At 34.6% G+C, this 19401-nt stretch overlaps 1 protein-coding gene and 1 long non-coding RNA gene across 5 annotated transcripts in view; one reads left to right on the top strand and one right to left on the bottom strand.

The window, feature by feature from the left end:
- The window catches only part of LOC122315332 (diphthine--ammonia ligase), a 34897-nt gene extending 20818 nt beyond the window's left edge, over positions 1–14079 (top strand). For all 4 annotated transcript variants that reach the window (XM_043131188.1, XM_043131189.1, XM_043131190.1 and 1 more), the window contains 3 exons: positions 4737–5074; positions 11216–11573; positions 13509–14079. In XM_043131188.1, coding sequence (XP_042987122.1) covers positions 4737–5074; positions 11216–11573; positions 13509–13724 — 912 coding nt within the window. In that variant the 3' untranslated portion in view covers positions 13725–14079. The remainder of the gene's footprint in view (positions 1–4736; positions 5075–11215; positions 11574–13508) is intronic.
- On the bottom strand, positions 1028–3218 carry LOC122315333. Its single transcript, XR_006244009.1, has 2 exons — positions 3043–3218; positions 1028–1311 (listed from the first exon to the last, which is right to left on the bottom strand). It is a non-coding gene; the product is annotated as an uncharacterized LOC122315333 (long non-coding RNA).
- Positions 14080–19401: the final 5322 nt, after the last annotated feature.

The following is a 19401-nucleotide window of genomic DNA, read 5'->3' on the forward strand; positions in this document are numbered from 1 at the left end:
TAGATCATCTTACTTGCATTGTGATATAGTAAGATCTCTCTGGAATGAGTTATTTGCTCGACTGGATATGGCTTGGGTTATGCCAAAAACCGTGGAGGCTGTTTTGGCTATTTGGTCAAACATAAGAGGCAGACAACCAATTAAAGCTATTTGGAAGATGATCCCTGTGCATTATGTGGTACTTGTGGCAAGAGTGCAGTGAGCGGACTTTCGAAGACCAGGAAAGATCGTTGGAGGAGCTTAAAGTTTTATTTTTGGGAACTCTTTGTAGTTGGGCTATTGTTGTGGATTTTAATGGCATGGCCCTTCATGATTTTCTTGCTACCAATGTGCCTACCTAGTTAGGGCATTAGAGTTGTATTTCTGGCTTTGCCATTCTTTGATCAATATAATTTGTTTATTTATTAAAAAAAAGAGTTCTACTCAAGCTTATGACATTGATTACGAGGAGACCTTCTCCCCGGTTGCCAAAATCTCTTTTGTTCATATGTTGATCTCTCTTGCTACTAATTTAGATTGGCCCTTATTTTAGTTGGATGCTAATTATGAATTTCTACATGGCAACTTGCATGAAGAAGTCTATATGGAGCAACCACCTAGGTTTGTTGCTCAGGGGGAGTATTGAGGTTCTATGCAAGTTAAAAAGGCACTACATGGTTTGAAGCAATCCCTTCCAGCATGGTTTGGAAGGTTTTCTGATGTTGTGTTGGCATTTGGCCTGCATAGATGTAAAACAGACCGTTCGGTATTTCATCTACACGGTGATGTGGGTCATATTTTGTTAGTTGTATATGTGGATGACATTGTAATTATTGGGAGTGACTTAGCTGGGATTGATAGGTTGAAACAATTTTTGACACCTTTAACCCCTCGTTTGGGATTTGATGGAGATCAAGACGTTGAGATATGCAATAGTGGTTACACACCCCTCACATTTATGACAATTAATATACATGACCTAGCATGTTATTAACATTATGCAATAATCGCAACAGAAAAATACTACTAATTATTTGTACTAAAATAATACACATCCCAACATACACATTATATTACCATCACAAAGTCTTTACAATACAAAACCATAAGTTTTGAAATAGAAACATTGTCCTCAAAATGTACTCCCTCCACAACCATTTTACATCATAACTAAAAGTTGGTCCACAGTTTACAAGATTTGATTACAAATATATAAGAAAGACCATCTCAACAAAGGTACACATCATTAGCAGCATCTACTATTCTAATCCACCTCATCGAGACCCGTTTGCTCCTCATCTGGAACTGGCTCCTCAAACTCTGCAGCATTATCTACGGTTCCAAGAGGTGGGACCATAGTTGGACTACCACGGTGAGATTATAAAATCTCAATAAGTAATCCCTAAAACTAGGCTCATGATGGTATGCCATGACATGTATACAAATGCAGAATATGATACTTAAATATCATAAATTGTCCATCCAGATTCCTGGTCATCTTTTCTTACTGACTATCCACTTTATATCTGGTTTACTGTACCCCAAAGCTCCACAAAAATCTGTGTAAATCTTGGTTCTCTTCATCACAGCATCGAGTAACGTGTGTTAATGTGACGTTGTCTCAAGAATAGTCAAGGCTTCATGAAACGTCCATCACATTAAGTACCATCAAGCCCCACCCAACGACAAGGCACCTACACTTGCCTTCGAGATCTTTACTATCTATTTTTTTTTTTTTTTGACTGGCACCGGGTGTCCAAGAACAACGTTCCAACTAATTCCGTGGGTGCACATGCCCTTGGCAATGAGTTTCCCGCAAGTGCACCTTAGGTAATTTAAGGGAAAAATCCCCCAGTCCGATGGCACCTAGAAATTGTTTGCATCCAAGGCGATTTGAACCTTAGACCTAGGAGGAGCATAACCCCAAGCCCAAGGCCTTTACTATCTTGTTCGAGGTCATTGATTTTTCTTCATCAACCCAAGGGAAACCACTCCAGAGTAGACATTGGAGTTCTACTAGGATAATTGCCATCCCAACTTGGGGTTATGATGCATTTTTAAAGAATTTTCTTTGTAAAAATTAGCAGTGTCTTATGAAACAATGCTACACGAGAGTAATGATAGATATGCATGTGCTTCTATTGTAGCATATCATGACTAAATAATTAAAATAGACTTTCATGTAATCACAGTTATTATACAATCATATTTCATAAAATCAACGAGAATAGTTGAAGAGTAACTTACAGACTGTTGTTGGTTTACATTCGGCATTCACATGTGCATTTTACAATTAATGCTAATACAAGTTCTAATTTCTAATGTGCATTTTACATGACTAGACTATGCTATTTTGATTCCTAACCTACTTAATAAGCATATAACTATCACTTATAACTTCTCATTACCTAGAACAGAATTTAATCACCAGTTATACTCTTCGACATGCTACATACAACTCAGATTTTAATAGACATCAAAACATATCATCGCACACTAATAAGCACTAACCCGAGAGCATTAGCTTAATTTATTTCTTATAATGTGCATTAAACACCTAAAGTTTTGAAGTGTTCTAAGACTTTTATTAAGCTCTAAGCAGATATCATATCCTAGTAATTACTAAGCAAGATTTCTCTAATATCAGAAAGTTGTACATGTGAAACACACTAATTAAAACTTAAAAGCTGAAACCGAGACTAGATCTTAGCTTCTTTGTTAAGTATAAGCTTTCATCAACCTTTAATCTCATGTACTACTTGCATAACCATCATCATTAACTTGTTATAAGCTTAAAACAGAACCTAAATCCATCTTTTTCTCATAAACTCCCCTGTGCCCCCCCCCCCCCCCCCCCCCCCCCCCCCCCCCCCCCCAAACCCAAAAAAAAAAAAATCAATAAACACTAATTATACATTAAATACGCTAATGAAGCTTAGCCGAGACTTACATTTTCAATAGATAGACTATACTTTCAAGAAGTTTATCTAAGAAACCCATTCTGAAATTTACTAACTATTCTATGAACCAAAATCAGAAAGTTAAAGAGAAAATCTCACTTACTAGTGCAAGGCTTTTGTGTTGAGAATGAATCCTTCAACTCCAACTTGGCTTTACTCTCAATCGGTTCGCTATCTAAGGTTGTTTTTGGAGTTTGGCTTGAGTGAAGTAAGAGAAAGCTTGAAGAAGCTTTTGTGAGAGGTGAAGATGTTGACCAAAATAAGGGTTCTGGTTGTAGTTAACGCCCATCAGTTTTTGTTTCCCAATTTCTGATGAAAAGTGTACAAAAGTTGATGACAAGTGTGCATGTGGTGGCAATAAAGCAATGTGTTGTAAAAAATGTGGAGCTGAGGTGGCGTGTAATGTGATGGTGACCCCTTGGTTTTGTGTGGGACCCTCTATCACATGGTTTGGACTGGAAATGGCTTCATGGTTTTCAGATTGATGACTTGGCACACATACATGCTACGTGTCACAAGTCCATTGGTCCACTTGGCTCCATGTGATCTCTAAAAATTTTATTCTATCAAAAGTTCTAACTAAGACAATGGTGTCTTCTAAGTAGGTCAATTATGCTCTTAAGTTCTAAAAATTCTTTGAAGATTCTAGTCCTTATGAAGTTTCTTGGTCATTACACAATTTTTGCATGATCAATTTTTGACAGAAGATTTGGGCAAATTTAGATATTTCCTTGGGATTGAAATCAGCAAGTCTAAAAAGGGTATTAGCCTATCTTAGAGAAAATTTTGTACTTAGACCTTTTGTAAGAAACTAGCTTGTTGGGTGCACTAGCTATTGACACTCCCTATGGATCCGAATTGTAAACTCTTGAAAGATGATGGGGATTTATCTGAAAATCCAAGTAGGTATCGATGACTTGTTAGGAAATTGAATTATCTTATTATCACTCAACTTGTCATCTCTTATGCAGTGAGTGTAGTGAGTCAATTTCTAGAAACACCCAAGGTCTCACATTGGGATGATGTAATCCATATCCTTCATTATCTTAAGTGAGCCCTTGGCCTTGGATTGTTACATAGGCCAAATGGACACCTTAGAGTTGAAGCTTTCTTAGATTTTGATTGGGCAGGATCTCCTTTAGATAGAAGATCTGCTACTGGATACTGTACCATTGTGGGAGGTGATGTGGTTACATGAAAGAGTAGGAAACAGACAGTACTACCTCGTTCTAGTGCAAAAGTTGAATATAGGCCAATGGCTAACACTACTAGTGAGTTGACATGGTTGCTACACTTCCAATTGATTGGACTTCCAGCTCTTGTTCATCTTCAATTATTTTGTGATAATCAAGCTACAGTGCATATAGCCTCTAATCATGTGTTCCATGAGAGGACTAACACATAGAGATTGATTATCACTTTATTTGAGGTTCGATATTAAGTGGTAAGATTTCTACACCTTTTGTGAAGTCTGCGGATCAACTTGCAAATGTGTTTACTAAGTCCTTGTGTCATAGTCGGTTAAAGTATATTTGTTTCAAGCTGGGTTTATATATACGCACCAACTTGAAAGAAGAGAAAAAGAAGAAAGAGGGGGGGGGGGGGGTTAGAGTGCATTATTGTATAATAAGTATGACTCATCAGGGTATAATCGTCAATTGCTTGTTTGGTATATATAGTGGTACAATAATGAATAAACTGTAGGATTCTTGAACAAATGGTTTTCCCTCTTGCTCGTGTTCTCTTTATACTTTACAACAATACTCATACAGCCACACGTTCTTCACTTATTTTCAGGCAACTTGGCATAAGGAGATACTTCACATGGCTGGGCAGTTGGGGCTTGACCCTCCGACAATGACTCTCAGCAATGGAGGCCCCTCCGCTGAGCTGGAACAAGCACTAGAAAATAGTGAAGCAGTAGCTAAATGCTTTAGCTGTTCAATATCTACTTCTGCTATTCTCTTTGTTGTCTACTGTTCAGCATATGTTCCATCACCAGAGAGATACAAAATTCAGGACAAGCTGGAAACTTTCCTTAAGCAAATGAGGCTCTTTGAGTCAGAGAGAGAAAACATTTCTAAAGCTCTTGATCCTATTTTTCTGTATCTCCTTGTGCCTGATCTTCCAAAAAGGTATTTATTCTATATGGCTCTAACATTTTGATAGAAAGCATAGGCATGCATATGGGTTATGGGTATGATACTACCAAATAGCATTAATATGACAATTATCAAAGAGTAGGACATTCTATGGTAGGGTTAAGCTAATAAACATTAATATGACAATTATCAAAGAGTAGGACATCAAAGTGTATCCATTGCTTATATTCAAATTATTCCCTATGTTCCAATTGCTATAAATACTATGAAAATTTGTATGGATTTGTGAAGTATTGGGAAGAATTCTCGAAGTTATGTTTCCAATATTGTATAGAGTTAGTTTCTAGAAATGTCCACATCATACAAGTGTTTGATGTTTATCTTCCGTAGGAAATTTAAGGGAATCCATATACTCCCTACCTTCGTTGATGCTATTTTCTCTATGGCGTTCAGGGGGTGCAATCAGTGCATGCACATCTAAAATTGAAATTTTGGCTAGAACTCAAATTCCTGAGAGGACCTTTAGTCAACTGAAGCTTCACAAAGATAGATTTGGTCAGATTTTCATGAATACTTGATTAGTAATGCTTTACAGTGAAGAATAATTAGTATCAATTACCATTGCATCATGATACTTGCTGTCTTTGAGTTTTATTTTATTCTATTTTTTCTTCCATAATTCAACTTTTTATTTGTAACTACCCAATACTCTTTGGATAATTAGGATTTAAGACAGGGAGCTGCTAGAGATACCGAGGAAATCCACCCAGGAGTTCTACCGACTGTGTAAAACTTTTTTTTTTTTTTTTTTTCGTTCTGTTTTCAAACATTTTTTTGAAAAAAAAAATCACAAACTCTTTAAAAAAAACACTTCCTTTACCATTAATTAAAAAGAAATAAAAAGCAATTCAGTATAGAATTTCGGTGGGAGTAGTGTTTTCCTTAAGACGATAATTGAAGGGATATTTACACTTAGCTCCCTTAAAAGTAATGAATTTTTCAATGGCTTATAAATTTCAAGTTTCGATACTTGGCACCCTTGATCACAGCTCTCTTTGTTGTTTGTATGGCTGCAATAGGGAAGTACTGTTTTGTCTTGGTACAAAAACTTAGGCTCTAAAAACTATAGGCTCTAAAGGCTGGTTTAAGGGTCTGGAATAAGGAGGTGTTTGGAGATATTGGGATGAGGAAATAACTTCTCTGTGAAGAACTAAAAGATTTATAGATAATTGAAGAGTCTTGCCAATGAATGAGGTAGAGAGGTCAGGAAAGATTGAGCTCGTTAGTGAATTGGAAAAACAACCCTTATGAAGGAGATAAGTTGGAGGCAAAAGTCAAGGGCTTTGTGGTTTAGTGAGGGGGTAGATGTACAAAGTATTTCCATCAGGTGGAAAACTACATAAAAGAAATAATTTCATTAACTTCTTATTGATGGCAATATTTCTGCTGATCCATTAGTGGCGAGGGATCACGTAGTGCAGAACGTTTCTCATGACGGCCAAAGTTGGATGGACTTTGCTTTGCTTCAATTGGAGAAGATGATGTGTCGTAGTTGGAGAATCCCTTTGAGGAAAATGAAGTTTGGGAAGTGGTGAAAGCTCTAAATGCCTTAATGGGCCTAGATGGATATTCTATTGCCTTTTTCCAATCTTGTTAGGATGTGGTGAAAGAAGATATTATGTAGGTCCTTCACGAGTTATATGCAAAAGAGCAAGTTTGAGAAAAGCCTTAATGCCACCTTCATATCTCTTATCTAGGGGTAGGCGGCGGGTCACCGGACTCCTCCCGCCCACCCTGGCCTTCCTCGCTAGGGGATAGGTGGGCAACCTGCCTGCACAGGGTGCTTGTGTAGGTGGGTTCCTTTAATTTTCCTAGCTGCCCCCTCCTTTTTCTCTCCCTTTTCTTCTCTTCTTATCGTACCTCCTCATGAGTCATGCCTGTCGCCTCTCTCATTTCTCCTCCCCTTCTTCTCCTCCACCCACAACCAAGTTGTGGTCTACAACCCACAACCATAGCTTGGCCATCGGTCTCTGCGACCCACAACCACAGCCATGGTTGTGTCTTTGTACAAAGAACCACAATCATGGTTGTGGGTTAGTGAGCTTCAGACCCATGACCCTTTTTATGAGTCTCTGAGTTTTGGACCCACGACCCTTGTGTTTCACACAAATCTACAAATTTGTGCAGAGATCTCATTTTTTTTTGTTGATATTGTGTGATTATTTGATGGATTTGCGATTTTTTGCGATTTTATTGTTGGTGGATGTGATGGCCGAGCATGACCTACACATTTACAGCTATGCTTTCAAGCAGTATCTAGGTTGATGCTAAACTTGGCAAAGTCATAATTAATTGCTCCTCGTTGGTGATGTAGGGAATGTATCTAGTTTGGTGGATATCTTTAGGTGTAGGATCTCAACTTTCCCATGACATATCATGGGCTTCACTTGGGAGCTCCCTTCAAAACCAAAGCTATATGGGATTGCATTATTGAAAATGTGGAGAGGTGGCAGCAGTTATATTTTTCTATGGTTGGAAGAATTACTTTGATTAAAAGCACATGCCAACTTGCCCACCTAGTATGTCTCTTTTTCCAATTCTTGCAGGAGTGGCCACCAAATTTTTTGTGGGGAAGGATGCGGTGATGTCCTTGTGAAATGGGCTAAGGTGCACACGTTAGTAAAAAATGGTGGGCCAAGGGCAAGACTATTAATGCTTTTTATATTGACTCTTATGGGTGGAAAAGAGAGAGAGAGAAAGAGAGAGAGGGGGGAGGGGAGTGGTTTTGGCGGGCTGCCTATGAAGGAGAGCCTATGGAAAGTTTTAATAGACATGAAATATGGGAGTTGATTTTTTTTTTTTTTTTTTGGGGGGGGGGGGGGTAGGGGGGAGGTTGGTGTTTTTTGTGGTAAATGGGTCTTTTGAGGTGGGTGATGCCTTTAAAGATGGAGCAGTTGCTAACATGATGGAATGGACAGTTTAGCCACTATTAGTATGTTTCATTGTGCTTCTTTATGACGCTCCCAACTTCCGCTTGGGATGGAACAGAGAGTTGGAGCATGCTACACATGGTTACATACCTTTGTTCATGACAGATAATATGCAATGCAATCTAGTCTGCAATTAGTAGTATGCAATAATAGCAGTGGAAAAATGATAACTTCTAAAAATTTTTGTGCTAGAATGAACTAAACATCCCAACATTCAAATTAAACATAGATAGAGCCTTACTTAACAGAGGTCCAAATAGTAAGGCATGAGTTCAACAGAAACTTGGGAGATAGAATCTCCTTATTACAGATAACATCATAGGGGTTTCATAAAAAGGCAACTCAAATCATTTCTCTAATATGCTCCATGGCGGACAGGACCATCTCTAAGAACATTACTATTAACTCTGATGCTAAGGGAGGTAGATCAAGTAGAGGGAAGTCTAAAGGGAGGGCAGTGTGAAGACAGGAAACACAAGGGGTTGGGGCTGGGTTTAGGGTTGGAGTTTGGCTTGGGTATTAGTTCTACATGAAACCAAGGGGTTGAGGTTCAATGTACTTTTTTGGGTATTTTGGGTTGTTTTGGGATTAGTGTATCTTAGGTTGTTTTTTACAATCTTTTTTGGGTCATTAGGGGCTCTTTAATATGGGTTAGGTGTTTTCTTATATACGTTCAGTGTACCTGGTTAGTGGTTACTCCTTATGATATATATAATATTCTTATAAAAAAAAAAAAAAAACTGTCTTGTGGTCGGGTTGTGGTCGTTCTCAATCATCTAAAACTAAGTGGTGGAGTTCATCACCATTTTGATCAATATTCGGCCCTGACACAACTTCTACCATTCTCCCGTGGGACTACCACCGTGAGATTCCTTGATATCTCAGTAAGTTAAACAACTAACGTACATAGAGATATGCATGACTAATGATAAACATGAGATACATGTTTGATATGCAGAAAAAATGTATTTGTCTTCCATCTAGATTCCTCAATATCTTTTAGAAAACTTTGATGCACATTTTCTTATAAAGAACATTTCATATTTCATCTTTTCAAAACATATCATATTTATTATATTAGAGCCATCATTAACATATGGTAACATCACAGTTCCTTCATTTTGCACCATTAGACCAGAGCACAACTTAGGTTGAGACTACGTCTTTAGAGCTTCGCAGATATAACATTCAATGCATTGATCATAAACATTTCTAACATATGCACCCACCAACGTTAGATGTCATATACGACTTCTCTCCGGAAATATTTAAAAAGAACCCATTCAAAACCTGTTGACTGTTCTTGTCACAAGGGCCACTCCATTTTTAATTACTCCAAATTGAACAGAGGAGTTCTATTAGGATATTCTCCCATCCTAGCGTTGGCTCGTGACAAAATATTTTAATGGTATGATCATGACAATATATCTCATGACCTGTGCTCATTTTGTAACATGTAGTATGCTTATGCAAAAATGACATTTTTGTGTAACATCTAAAATCTTACAAATTTCACATCTCATGTATGCAAGTAGCTGAATGCTCAATGATGTATCATATGACATTTCATGATCAAAATAACATTTATAACATAAATGTGGTGTTTATACTAGAATCATCATTCAAGAGGAAGTTACAAACTTCTTGGGTTTATAGGAATCGTTGCGGGCTGATAAGAGAGATTTTAAATTAGGAATCATATAATTATGGGAGATTTCCAGATTCAAAAGGGCTTAAAACAATATTTGCAAAACTGCCCCTAATTTTTCCTGAAATTGCTATTTTTGCCTCAAACTTTCACTATTTGCATTTTGGCTCCAAATTTCACCAAATTGCACAAACTTCATATATTCCATATCCTAATTCCATATATGACCTTAGCATTTTATGAAAGAAACATCCACTATGAGAAATTCATCCACCCCGTGGCTGGAGTTACTAGATTCTTTAATATCAATGTTGTGAAAGTTGAAAACTATGGCCTCAATTTGTAAAGAACCTGAAGACACAGGTATTAATTTTGGATTTAACCCTTGACTTTCATGACTTTCTTGATCTCTTTTGCTTTCTCTAATTAGGTATATTTGATGCATTCTCTATGTATACTTCAATAATGCATTTGTTTCTTGATCATTGATTAAAGTTGTCTTATCTATAAGAAGGAATTTCATTTCCTTTCACTTTGCACCCTGACTCAGTTTTCATTGAATAGATGGAACATTTAACATGAGAAGCGCAAATGCCATTGTTCAACTTGAAATGACAAAAGTACCTTTTTGTGTGTAAAGAACAAAAAACTGATAATAACTCCATGTTTGGGCAGCTCAGTCAATTATAGTCCAGAACTGGCTCTTTTTTCTATGTGGTCCCATGTTCAATGTTTGGTAAATGTTAACCGACATGGGGTGCAAGGTGAAACAAAATGAAAATTTTAGGGTACTGAGTACTGAACATTGGAAGGATCATTGCAAAATGAGTGTTAGTTTGGAGGTGGTAAGTGTAACTTCCTTATGACTAAACGAATTTATTGACTAATTTATTCTACCAATTATCCGGCAATATGAAAAGTAATTCAGTATTGATAGGGTTTGTGCTAATGGTTGTTACCTTATAGCGATTTTGTCTATTTGGCTGAAGCCTACCCTCGCTGTTTAACACATTTTCCCTCCTGATAGAGTTCCCCTTGTGCCAAATAATGGAGTCCCTGTTTTGAATGTTTACCAGTGGATGTGCATTAGCCCTTGTGACTTGTAACCTTCATCAATCGTAGCAAATAATTGCTTTAAAGCACACCTTTTTGGTCGCCTATGATACTGGAACCAATCAGTTAAATGGGTTTGTGCTGCAAGTGTTTTGTCTACACACAGATGTGGGCTTACAGCAAACCCTCTAATTCATCAGTATGGCCCTGGTCGGTCACTTTGCTGGCCAGGATTGATAAGTGGAAGCCATAAAAAAAGATGTTTCTCATTGCATATCAGATTAGGAGGAAGGGTAGCTTGTCATGCTGGCATATATATATGCATTCAAGATTATGATATATATATATATATATATGGAGTATGGCATATTGTTTGCTTTCTTGTTTTGTGCTGAACGCCTGTAGTAGGGCTGTCCTGAATATTACAGACGACATTCGAACCAGTTCAATTCCACTCACCTCTTCCTATTGTTACTCTTGCAGGGCACTTGTAGAATTAAAACCCGTTCTTTATGCTCCGGAGGAAATGGATATGGCAATTGGAACCATGCAAGACCTTTCTAGTGTAAGGATGCCTAGTTATTGGGGTTTTCAGCACGCAGACTGGCATGATTCTTGCTTCCAGAAGTGTGTTGTTCATGGAAAGATTTGTGCAGTTATTTTGTGCTTCACAAGTGAACTTGTTGAGAAGATATGCTTCGATTCTCTAGGTGGTGGTAAGGACAACGGAAATTATCCACTTTCAGTCCAAGGGAGGCAAATGGAAAGTGTATTAAGATTTTGCATTTATCTTCTTGATAAACTTTATATGCAGACCAATTTCTCTTGGGAAGACACAAAGGTCAGTTTTGTTCCGAAACACGAATCTTTCCTTTAAGTTGATCCTTTTTTTTTTTTTTCTTTTTTTTTTCTTTTCTTTTTCTCAAAAAAAAAAAAAAAAAGTTGATTCTTTTTTTTTTCTCTTTTGTGTTCTTTGGTATTCAGATTCTGATTACCTTTGAGTTATAATAAAATACAGTTTTAGTTTATGAAACTCTTCTTGATTAAGGCCTCAATCTTTTGTTCAGGCTTTTCCTTTCTTTCTCAAAAATGATTACAGAATGTTAGAATCCCCAATCTCCCCATAACTGCTTTTCTTAAATTGATGTTTTGATAAGTGCCTTGCATAAATTACAGTTGTCAGTCAAGTTATTCTTATTGCTCCAAATTCATGCATTCCTATGTATACATTTTCTTTATCTTGTTTTTGCAATTTTTCACTTTATATTTCTGACATTTGGACCTTGGATTTATTGAACACTTGTGCCAGGTCATAAAGCATTACACGTATAACATTTATTAATTGATAAAAAACAATGCTCTTGTATGCTGCGTTACCCCCATTTTTTCCTGGTTAAATATAGCAACACTGGATTTTTTTTCCTTTTTAAAATTGAATTAGTTCACTTTGCCAATCTTTATATACTTTGGCCGCGTCTGTTCCCACTCCGAAGAGGACGGTTTAGATCTTTCAAACTTATGTCGTGACGGATGTGATCCAAATCTCATTTTGTATTCGAGTACTGCTTTTCAGATATAGATATTGAAAAGTCTGTCTTGGTATAGAATTCCCAAAGGTGCCTGTATTTATCTTAACCTGATCTTCAGTCATGCTATATTTAATAAAATGAAGTCCATGGGAGATGTGCAAGGAATGGGTTTAATATCCAAGTATGAAAATTATACCTGTGTTATCTATCTCTTTTCTCTCAATTAAAAAGCGTCTGGTTACCTTAATTAATGCATATGTATGGTTAGCAACCTCCAAGAATCAGGATATAGAACTCTTGGTGTATGGATTATTTGGAAAATAAATCTGGAGTTACAATATCCAAGTAAATATAGTAATGAGCTTATACAACAACGAAAAGTAAAATATGAAGATAAAATTTTTTATGGCTTTTTTTAACAATCTTTCGTCAACTAAATAATCATACATGTATTCTAGTTACGTGATACTATTTGGCACAGGTTTTAGTGATATCACAATTGCATGTTTTAGGGGTTCAACTAAATAATCATGCATGTCTTCTAGTTACGTGGTACCATATTACACTACTGTTATTAGTGGTATGACAATTGTATGTTTTAGGGGTTCCTTCAAACATCATTTGAAAGTATTGGTGTTTGTCAGTGTTGAGTATGTGGGCGCCGATTTTGGCATTTCCATGTTAAAGCATGAACAATATGCTACAGCCAAGCAAACGGAAATCTCTAGTCCCCTGAACCTTGGGTTTGGTTGTAAAATGATGGGTTAGACTCGGTTCGTATTCCAAAATTTTCCCAGAAAGCGTAAAAGATTGAAGTTCGCCATTCTAATTTGAAGTGTTGCATACAAACAATTATGAGGTAATATGTTACTTCTCGATCAGGCCTGAAGAGATGTTTTAGCTAATTGCACTATTGATAGTAGAGGTAAGCTGATCATTTTTAAGCTTTGGTTCTGGATTACTTAAGTGGGTTTGGTGCTATTGGATGGTTAATTTCTAACCCCTCGTATTTTCCTCAATTCAAGTAGAGAAAAACAATAGGCCCATCAACTTTGTAGGATTATATCATGAAATGGCTGTCCTGTAGTATGCATCATCCTTGGTTACATGTAGTTCTAGGTTTTATTTTTATTTGATGGTCATCGGACATTTTTGTTTTCCATGGGTATATCTGCTTTATTCATGGTTAATGTGTTATTAGTTGTAATATTAAAGTAGATCTTGACCTCGTGTATTTTCTTTTGCAGAATTTGAGGTTCTACTTCCCAACAAGCATTGGCCTCCCTGTGGAGGTACTGTCCCTCATGTTAAACAACGCATTCAATGAGTTAGCTGAAATGGATCAGAGAGTTATAATTGGGGAAGAGCCCATCTTTAATCTTGTTCCTGTCTTGGGTGCTGGGAGTTCTGCCACATCCATGGATAATATATTAACCTGTGAACTATTTGCGAGCAAATCGTGAGTGTACTGCTTTCTCATCAAAGCATTTTGTTTTTAATTGCCAATTCATGAGCAATCTGAAAATAGAGATGGGGGACAAAGATGGGCAAGGGAAGTTGAAAAGTTGTGCACGACATTGCAAGTTCATGTTGTGTTGGATGCTATTAAGTTATTATTCACAGGGAAGATACACTTGGCAACCCAAACTATGAAAACTAATGCATTGCACTCTCCAATTATCACCAATTGACAAAGTACGTTCGTTCAATATTGTTCATCCAAGATGGCTGAAAAATATATCTTGGATGAACAATATGTGATGTGACATAATCTTTAATCTATCTTATGGAGCTGCATATTTTGGCTTGTTGGTAGTATGAAGTGTGTAGAACATGGGATTGCTGATGTATGTTTCTTTGCCTAGAACTGCTATAGACAAATAGATTACACAAAGTAAACCCACAAACTGATATGACTTCATGGATTCCGTTAAATTTATTTTATGATAAAAATAACTTTACAATCTGACGTATCACATCAAATCATACCAGTTGTGAGTTTATTTTTGTGTAATCCCTTTGTGGTCTAAGTATTTTCCTTCTTTGCCCTTCACAACCTTATAGATCGACAATAAACTCTCAGAAATGCAGATTAGTGCCCAGAACTTTGTTTTAGCTGTCAATTAAGGTGTGTTTTTCTTGTTACTTTTTATGGTCGAGTCTTTTGCTATGACAACTATGCTGTGAAATTTGTTTCAACTATGCTGTGAAATTTGTTTTTTTGTTCATTCTTTCCAGCGACAAGAGCACAAACAGTAGATTCCGTGAAAAGTTGAACTGAAAACCAAACGAACCGATATGGCACTGCATTTAATCACACATTACAAGTTACATATCTAGTATCTGATGTTGTGTGACATAGTTTTGGCAGCATGGAGTTTCGAGCTAATGAAAACACAAAATCCACTCGTTAATATTTCAGATAAAATTTGAAAATAACATATCCAATTTAGGTGTGATTTGGATAGTGAGTTGAAGATTGAGATGAGATGAAAGTTGAAAAAATATTGTTAGTATAAGTGTATTTTTCCTCTCGGGCTGAAGGCCTCAAAGACGGGCCCAAATATGCTAGTAGTCTTTTGTTTCAAAAAATAAAAAAATTAGTCTTTTAGTTTTTCCAATGCTTTTGTTTTTACTTTTCTCAACTCTTCAGTTTTCAGTTTTGAAATTAATATTTTAAACAAGAGTTTAAAGACGAAAGGTATCTTAGTATTTATGATTAATAATTCAACAAAGAGAGGGAAAAAAAAAAAAAAAGAATACATCTGCAACTTTCTATACTTAATTCTTCTTTTCATTTTATTATTTCTTTTTCCTATAAAGAAAAAAGACTATTAATCTTATTATAACTATTGACTCATTTTTATTTACGCCTTAACGTCATCCTCACCTCCTAACCATTCTATTTAAACTATTCTCGCGTATTGCATGGGTTTGGCTGGCAATTAATTTCCCAGAATTATAATCACTGAAATAAAAACAGAGAGTAAGGAGAGAGATGATTCGGACGCTTAACCTAATTCTAAAGTTCAAAGTTCTAGCATTTGCAGTCCTCTAAAAGTTCAATTCATTGTATCCTTAAAGATACTCTAACATAGTTATATAATATTTTTCATTTAATAAAACTTAAATATTCTTACACCTCTCCGAAATTTACCTTTAGACCTCGTTTGGAAATACAAATATTCTTAGATATTTGTTTCCCAAACATAACTCAAAATACAAAACATTTTTCAATTTTAAATTTTTAACTTTTTCATCTATTACACTACTTAATCAATACAACTTTCTCTAACTCTCAAACAAAACATAAAAAATTTATAATACAACTTTTTTAAATTTCAAAACAAAACTAATATTAAAAAGTTATGAAAAATTATATTCATCATCTCCACATACTACACACTACATAATTTTTTTTCTTTTTGTCCAAATGTGTGGTATATAGATGATGAGTAGAATAATTCAATTAGTTTAGGTAAAACCAAAAACAATTTTAAAAAAATTTAAAAAGATTTAAAAATTAAAATAAGTGTGGTATGCAGAAATGACGAGTAGCAAAATCTAAAAATTAAATTCAAATAATTTTTTAATTTTATAATATTTTTATTTATTTATTTATTTATTTCGTTCCTTAAAATTCAATAATAATATTGTAGGTGGCCAAACGGACCTGACCGGTTGGACGATTCATAGAACTTGAGTCCAAAATAGAAGTGACAAGTTTAGGGCATTCATTGCTTAGCCCAACTAAAAGGGACCAACTTAGAGTAGCAAAGCAATTCCTTCACTTTTCTATCCTTTGGTCTGCATAAACGAGGAACGGTACAAACTACAGAGACAAAAGGCACTTATGCCATTATTCTTCACATAAAAAGAGTTGCTTGGATTACGCACATATGCATGTATGAAGTGGGTGGTTGTGCACTCACTGTCAGCCTCCGATCGAGCCGGCCAATATTCGGTTAGGTTTGGTAAGTTCAAATATAAAATTTTTATTTTATTTCATCACTATAATTTTTTTAAATTTTCGTATAAAATATAATAAAAAATTTAATTTTTTTCAAATTTTAATTTAATTTTTTTAAATTTTAAAATAATAATAATATTAAAAAATAATATTTTAAACTTTCTTTTAAAACTACAAATTTTCATCTCCCAACCTAACCGGAGTCTAAATATCACATCGTCCTTAATAAATGCTTGTCTTATATTAATGTTTTTTTTCAAGATTTTAGTTTGGACAATGCTAGTCCAAGATATAAAAGTCGGTGATGGTCACCTATCTTTATTTTTATTTTTTTATTTAATGATTAAAAATTTTAATATTTTTAAATGATATTGTGAATTTTAAAAAAATATATATTTAAAAATATAAAATAAATGTATAAAAAAAAAGTGAAATAATCTGGTGACCACATATGTTTTTTATTTATGAATATAACAGAATTTTTAATTTTTATGCAGACGTCAGATCCTATGATTGGCCTTGGGGCCATTTAATGCAGTTAATGTTAGTTACGTGTAGTTTTCATAGAGCCATCGTCTTGCAACCACCGCAAAATCCCATTTCCTCGCCGAGTCGCCGATTTTTGTTTAGGTGTTGGAGAGGTAATTTTAGATAAAAGAAAAATAAAATATTATAAGAATAATATTATTCTTGTTTTATTTGAAAATTTTTAATTATTTATTATATTTTATATAAAAATTTTAAAAAAATTATAATAATGAAATAAAATGGGTTAAGAGTATTTTTGCATCTAAATTAAACCTTTTTTTTTTTTTTTTTTTTTTAAGCTCATCAAATTTTGGAAGTAGTATAAAGTTCAAGATCCGATTATCCACAAACTTCTTCCTAATTATTTATAAACTAACATCTGTTAATATAAAAATCGTATCATAAGTTGCAACCGGATAAAGAGTCATTTTTAGTCCACGAAAGTAGTTCAGGTCTCAATGAAGTAGTCTAAAAGTCCACGGTGGTTGTTCGGGGCATTGATTCGATGCTCGTATGTACATCTATAACAGTAAATAGAAAAAAAATACTGAAAATGTAAGTAAAGATTGAGACACTTATATTTATGTAGTTCAGCACAAGGCCTATGTTGACTGGTTTTTTGTATGACAAATTCATTATAATACGAGTATTTTACAGTTTCGTGATCTCTTGTTTCTCACTATATAATGAAGGTCTCGGATCTCTTTAGCATGGAGAAAAACTCTCTGGAGCTCTCATTATGAGGCTGAAAGTGATATTTGTGTTCTCTTCATCATCTCTCTTTTCATCTGATCTGATCTATTTTATTATGAGAGTGGTTAGGAATGACAACTTTATGTCTCCACTTACGTCTATGACTTGCTATCCTCTTATTTCTCATTTTTCTCTAACACCCTATTTTTCCTTTTTGTCTTGTCCACTTCCTTCATCTTCCTATTTGCCTCCTAATAATGGTCATTTGATAGGCTAGACCTAGTATATCTAAATATGCTATTTTTATACCCTTCAACATGATTTTTATATTAAATTTATCATCTCTAATTACAAATTCATTTAATTAACTTTTTTTTTTTAATTTTTAATTTTTTTAATTTTTTAATTTTTATTTTATGTCCTGTAAGATATGCAAATCCATCTATACGATAAGAGATGTCAAATTCATCAATTGCTAATATCAGTTTAATTTTATTTTTTATGTTAAGGTCATTCAATAGCATCTCTGGAGAATTCATAAGATGGATTATTATATACAAGTAATGAAAAAATATTAGCGATGATTAATTATTTTGGTTAGGAAAAAGGGCCATGAATCGGCCTCCCTCTCAATTCAGTTTCCTTTAAAATTTTCTCTTGTGATGGGTAGCATCAATGATGTACGACCACTTAAAAAGTTTTGAGAATACTTTATTATTATTTATTATTTTATTATTATTTATTATTTACTTTTTATTAATATTTAATATTTTATTATTATTTTTTAATTATTATTTACAAAATATTCGAGATCATCTCACTACTCAAGTACAACCTGAATCTTGTGTTATATATTTGACCAAATGTAAACACCTCTCCAACCTTAGATTCTTCCAAGAAACTCTTCACACTCTTTCATTTATTTTCGTTTCGAATAATATTAGGTATAAGTCTTAAATAGATAAATTTTATACAAATTTTTTTTATAAAAAAATGAATTCCACTAATAAAAATAATTTTTTTTTACATTTTTTTTATGTGAGGTTTAGTTTTTACAAAAACTTGTACGAACTTGTCTATTTAGAGCTTATACATCTCATCTCTCTTTTCTAATCTTTTTGATAGGTAGAGAACGCACTACATTTTACATTTCTATACAACTATGAACTATCCATTAAAACATTATTTAAAAAAAAAAATCAAGTCCATCAAAATTAATTAAATAAAATTGAAATATATTTAATAGATGGTTGTGTAAAAATATGTACCATTTTCTGTTTCCTTTTGGGAGAGGGAATCGTTGTGGAGCTTTTATTTAGATTTAATAACAGTGAGAGGGGATCGTTGTGGTATTTTAGTTAAATTCAAATTCAACTCCATTTGTATATTAAATGAATAATTCATGAATACAAGGTTATAATCATAGAGAGAGACAGAAGAAAGTTTATAAACTGGATCACAAATCCACAGTTTCAGGCATTTATAAACCAAATTCCACTCATGTTCGGTCCCTTTGTGCTGTTTAAGGGTGACCATATTTACTCCTTATTATGATATCCATCCACATTTTATTAGTAGTCTTCATACATTAAAATATTTGATTGGCTAAAGTTTTTTTATAGTGACCTTATACTTTTGAGGAAAATCTCCCAAAAACCACTGACGATATTTGAGATCTAGGGATAGGATTGTTCACCCCACCCCACCCCAAAGGCAAGTTCCGATCCGACCCAACGCAAGAAACTTTAAATAGCTCAATTATCTGAACCGAATGTGTTTCGAAAAAATCGAGTTTTCGACCCGACTCATTTTTAATATATATTTTTTAAATAGTAGTCAGTGCAGTCAATAATCTTTCTTAAAGATGAGGTTGAATACGTGGCCTAACAGACAGTACTGGTATTTGAGTTTATTTTAGAAGAAGAAGTCATGTCGTCGATTAATTTGCA

This window comes from Carya illinoinensis, chromosome 7 (genome assembly GCF_018687715.1).
Source record: "Carya illinoinensis cultivar Pawnee chromosome 7, C.illinoinensisPawnee_v1, whole genome shotgun sequence".
In the NCBI taxonomy this organism is placed as follows: domain Eukaryota; kingdom Viridiplantae; phylum Streptophyta; class Magnoliopsida; order Fagales; family Juglandaceae; genus Carya; species Carya illinoinensis.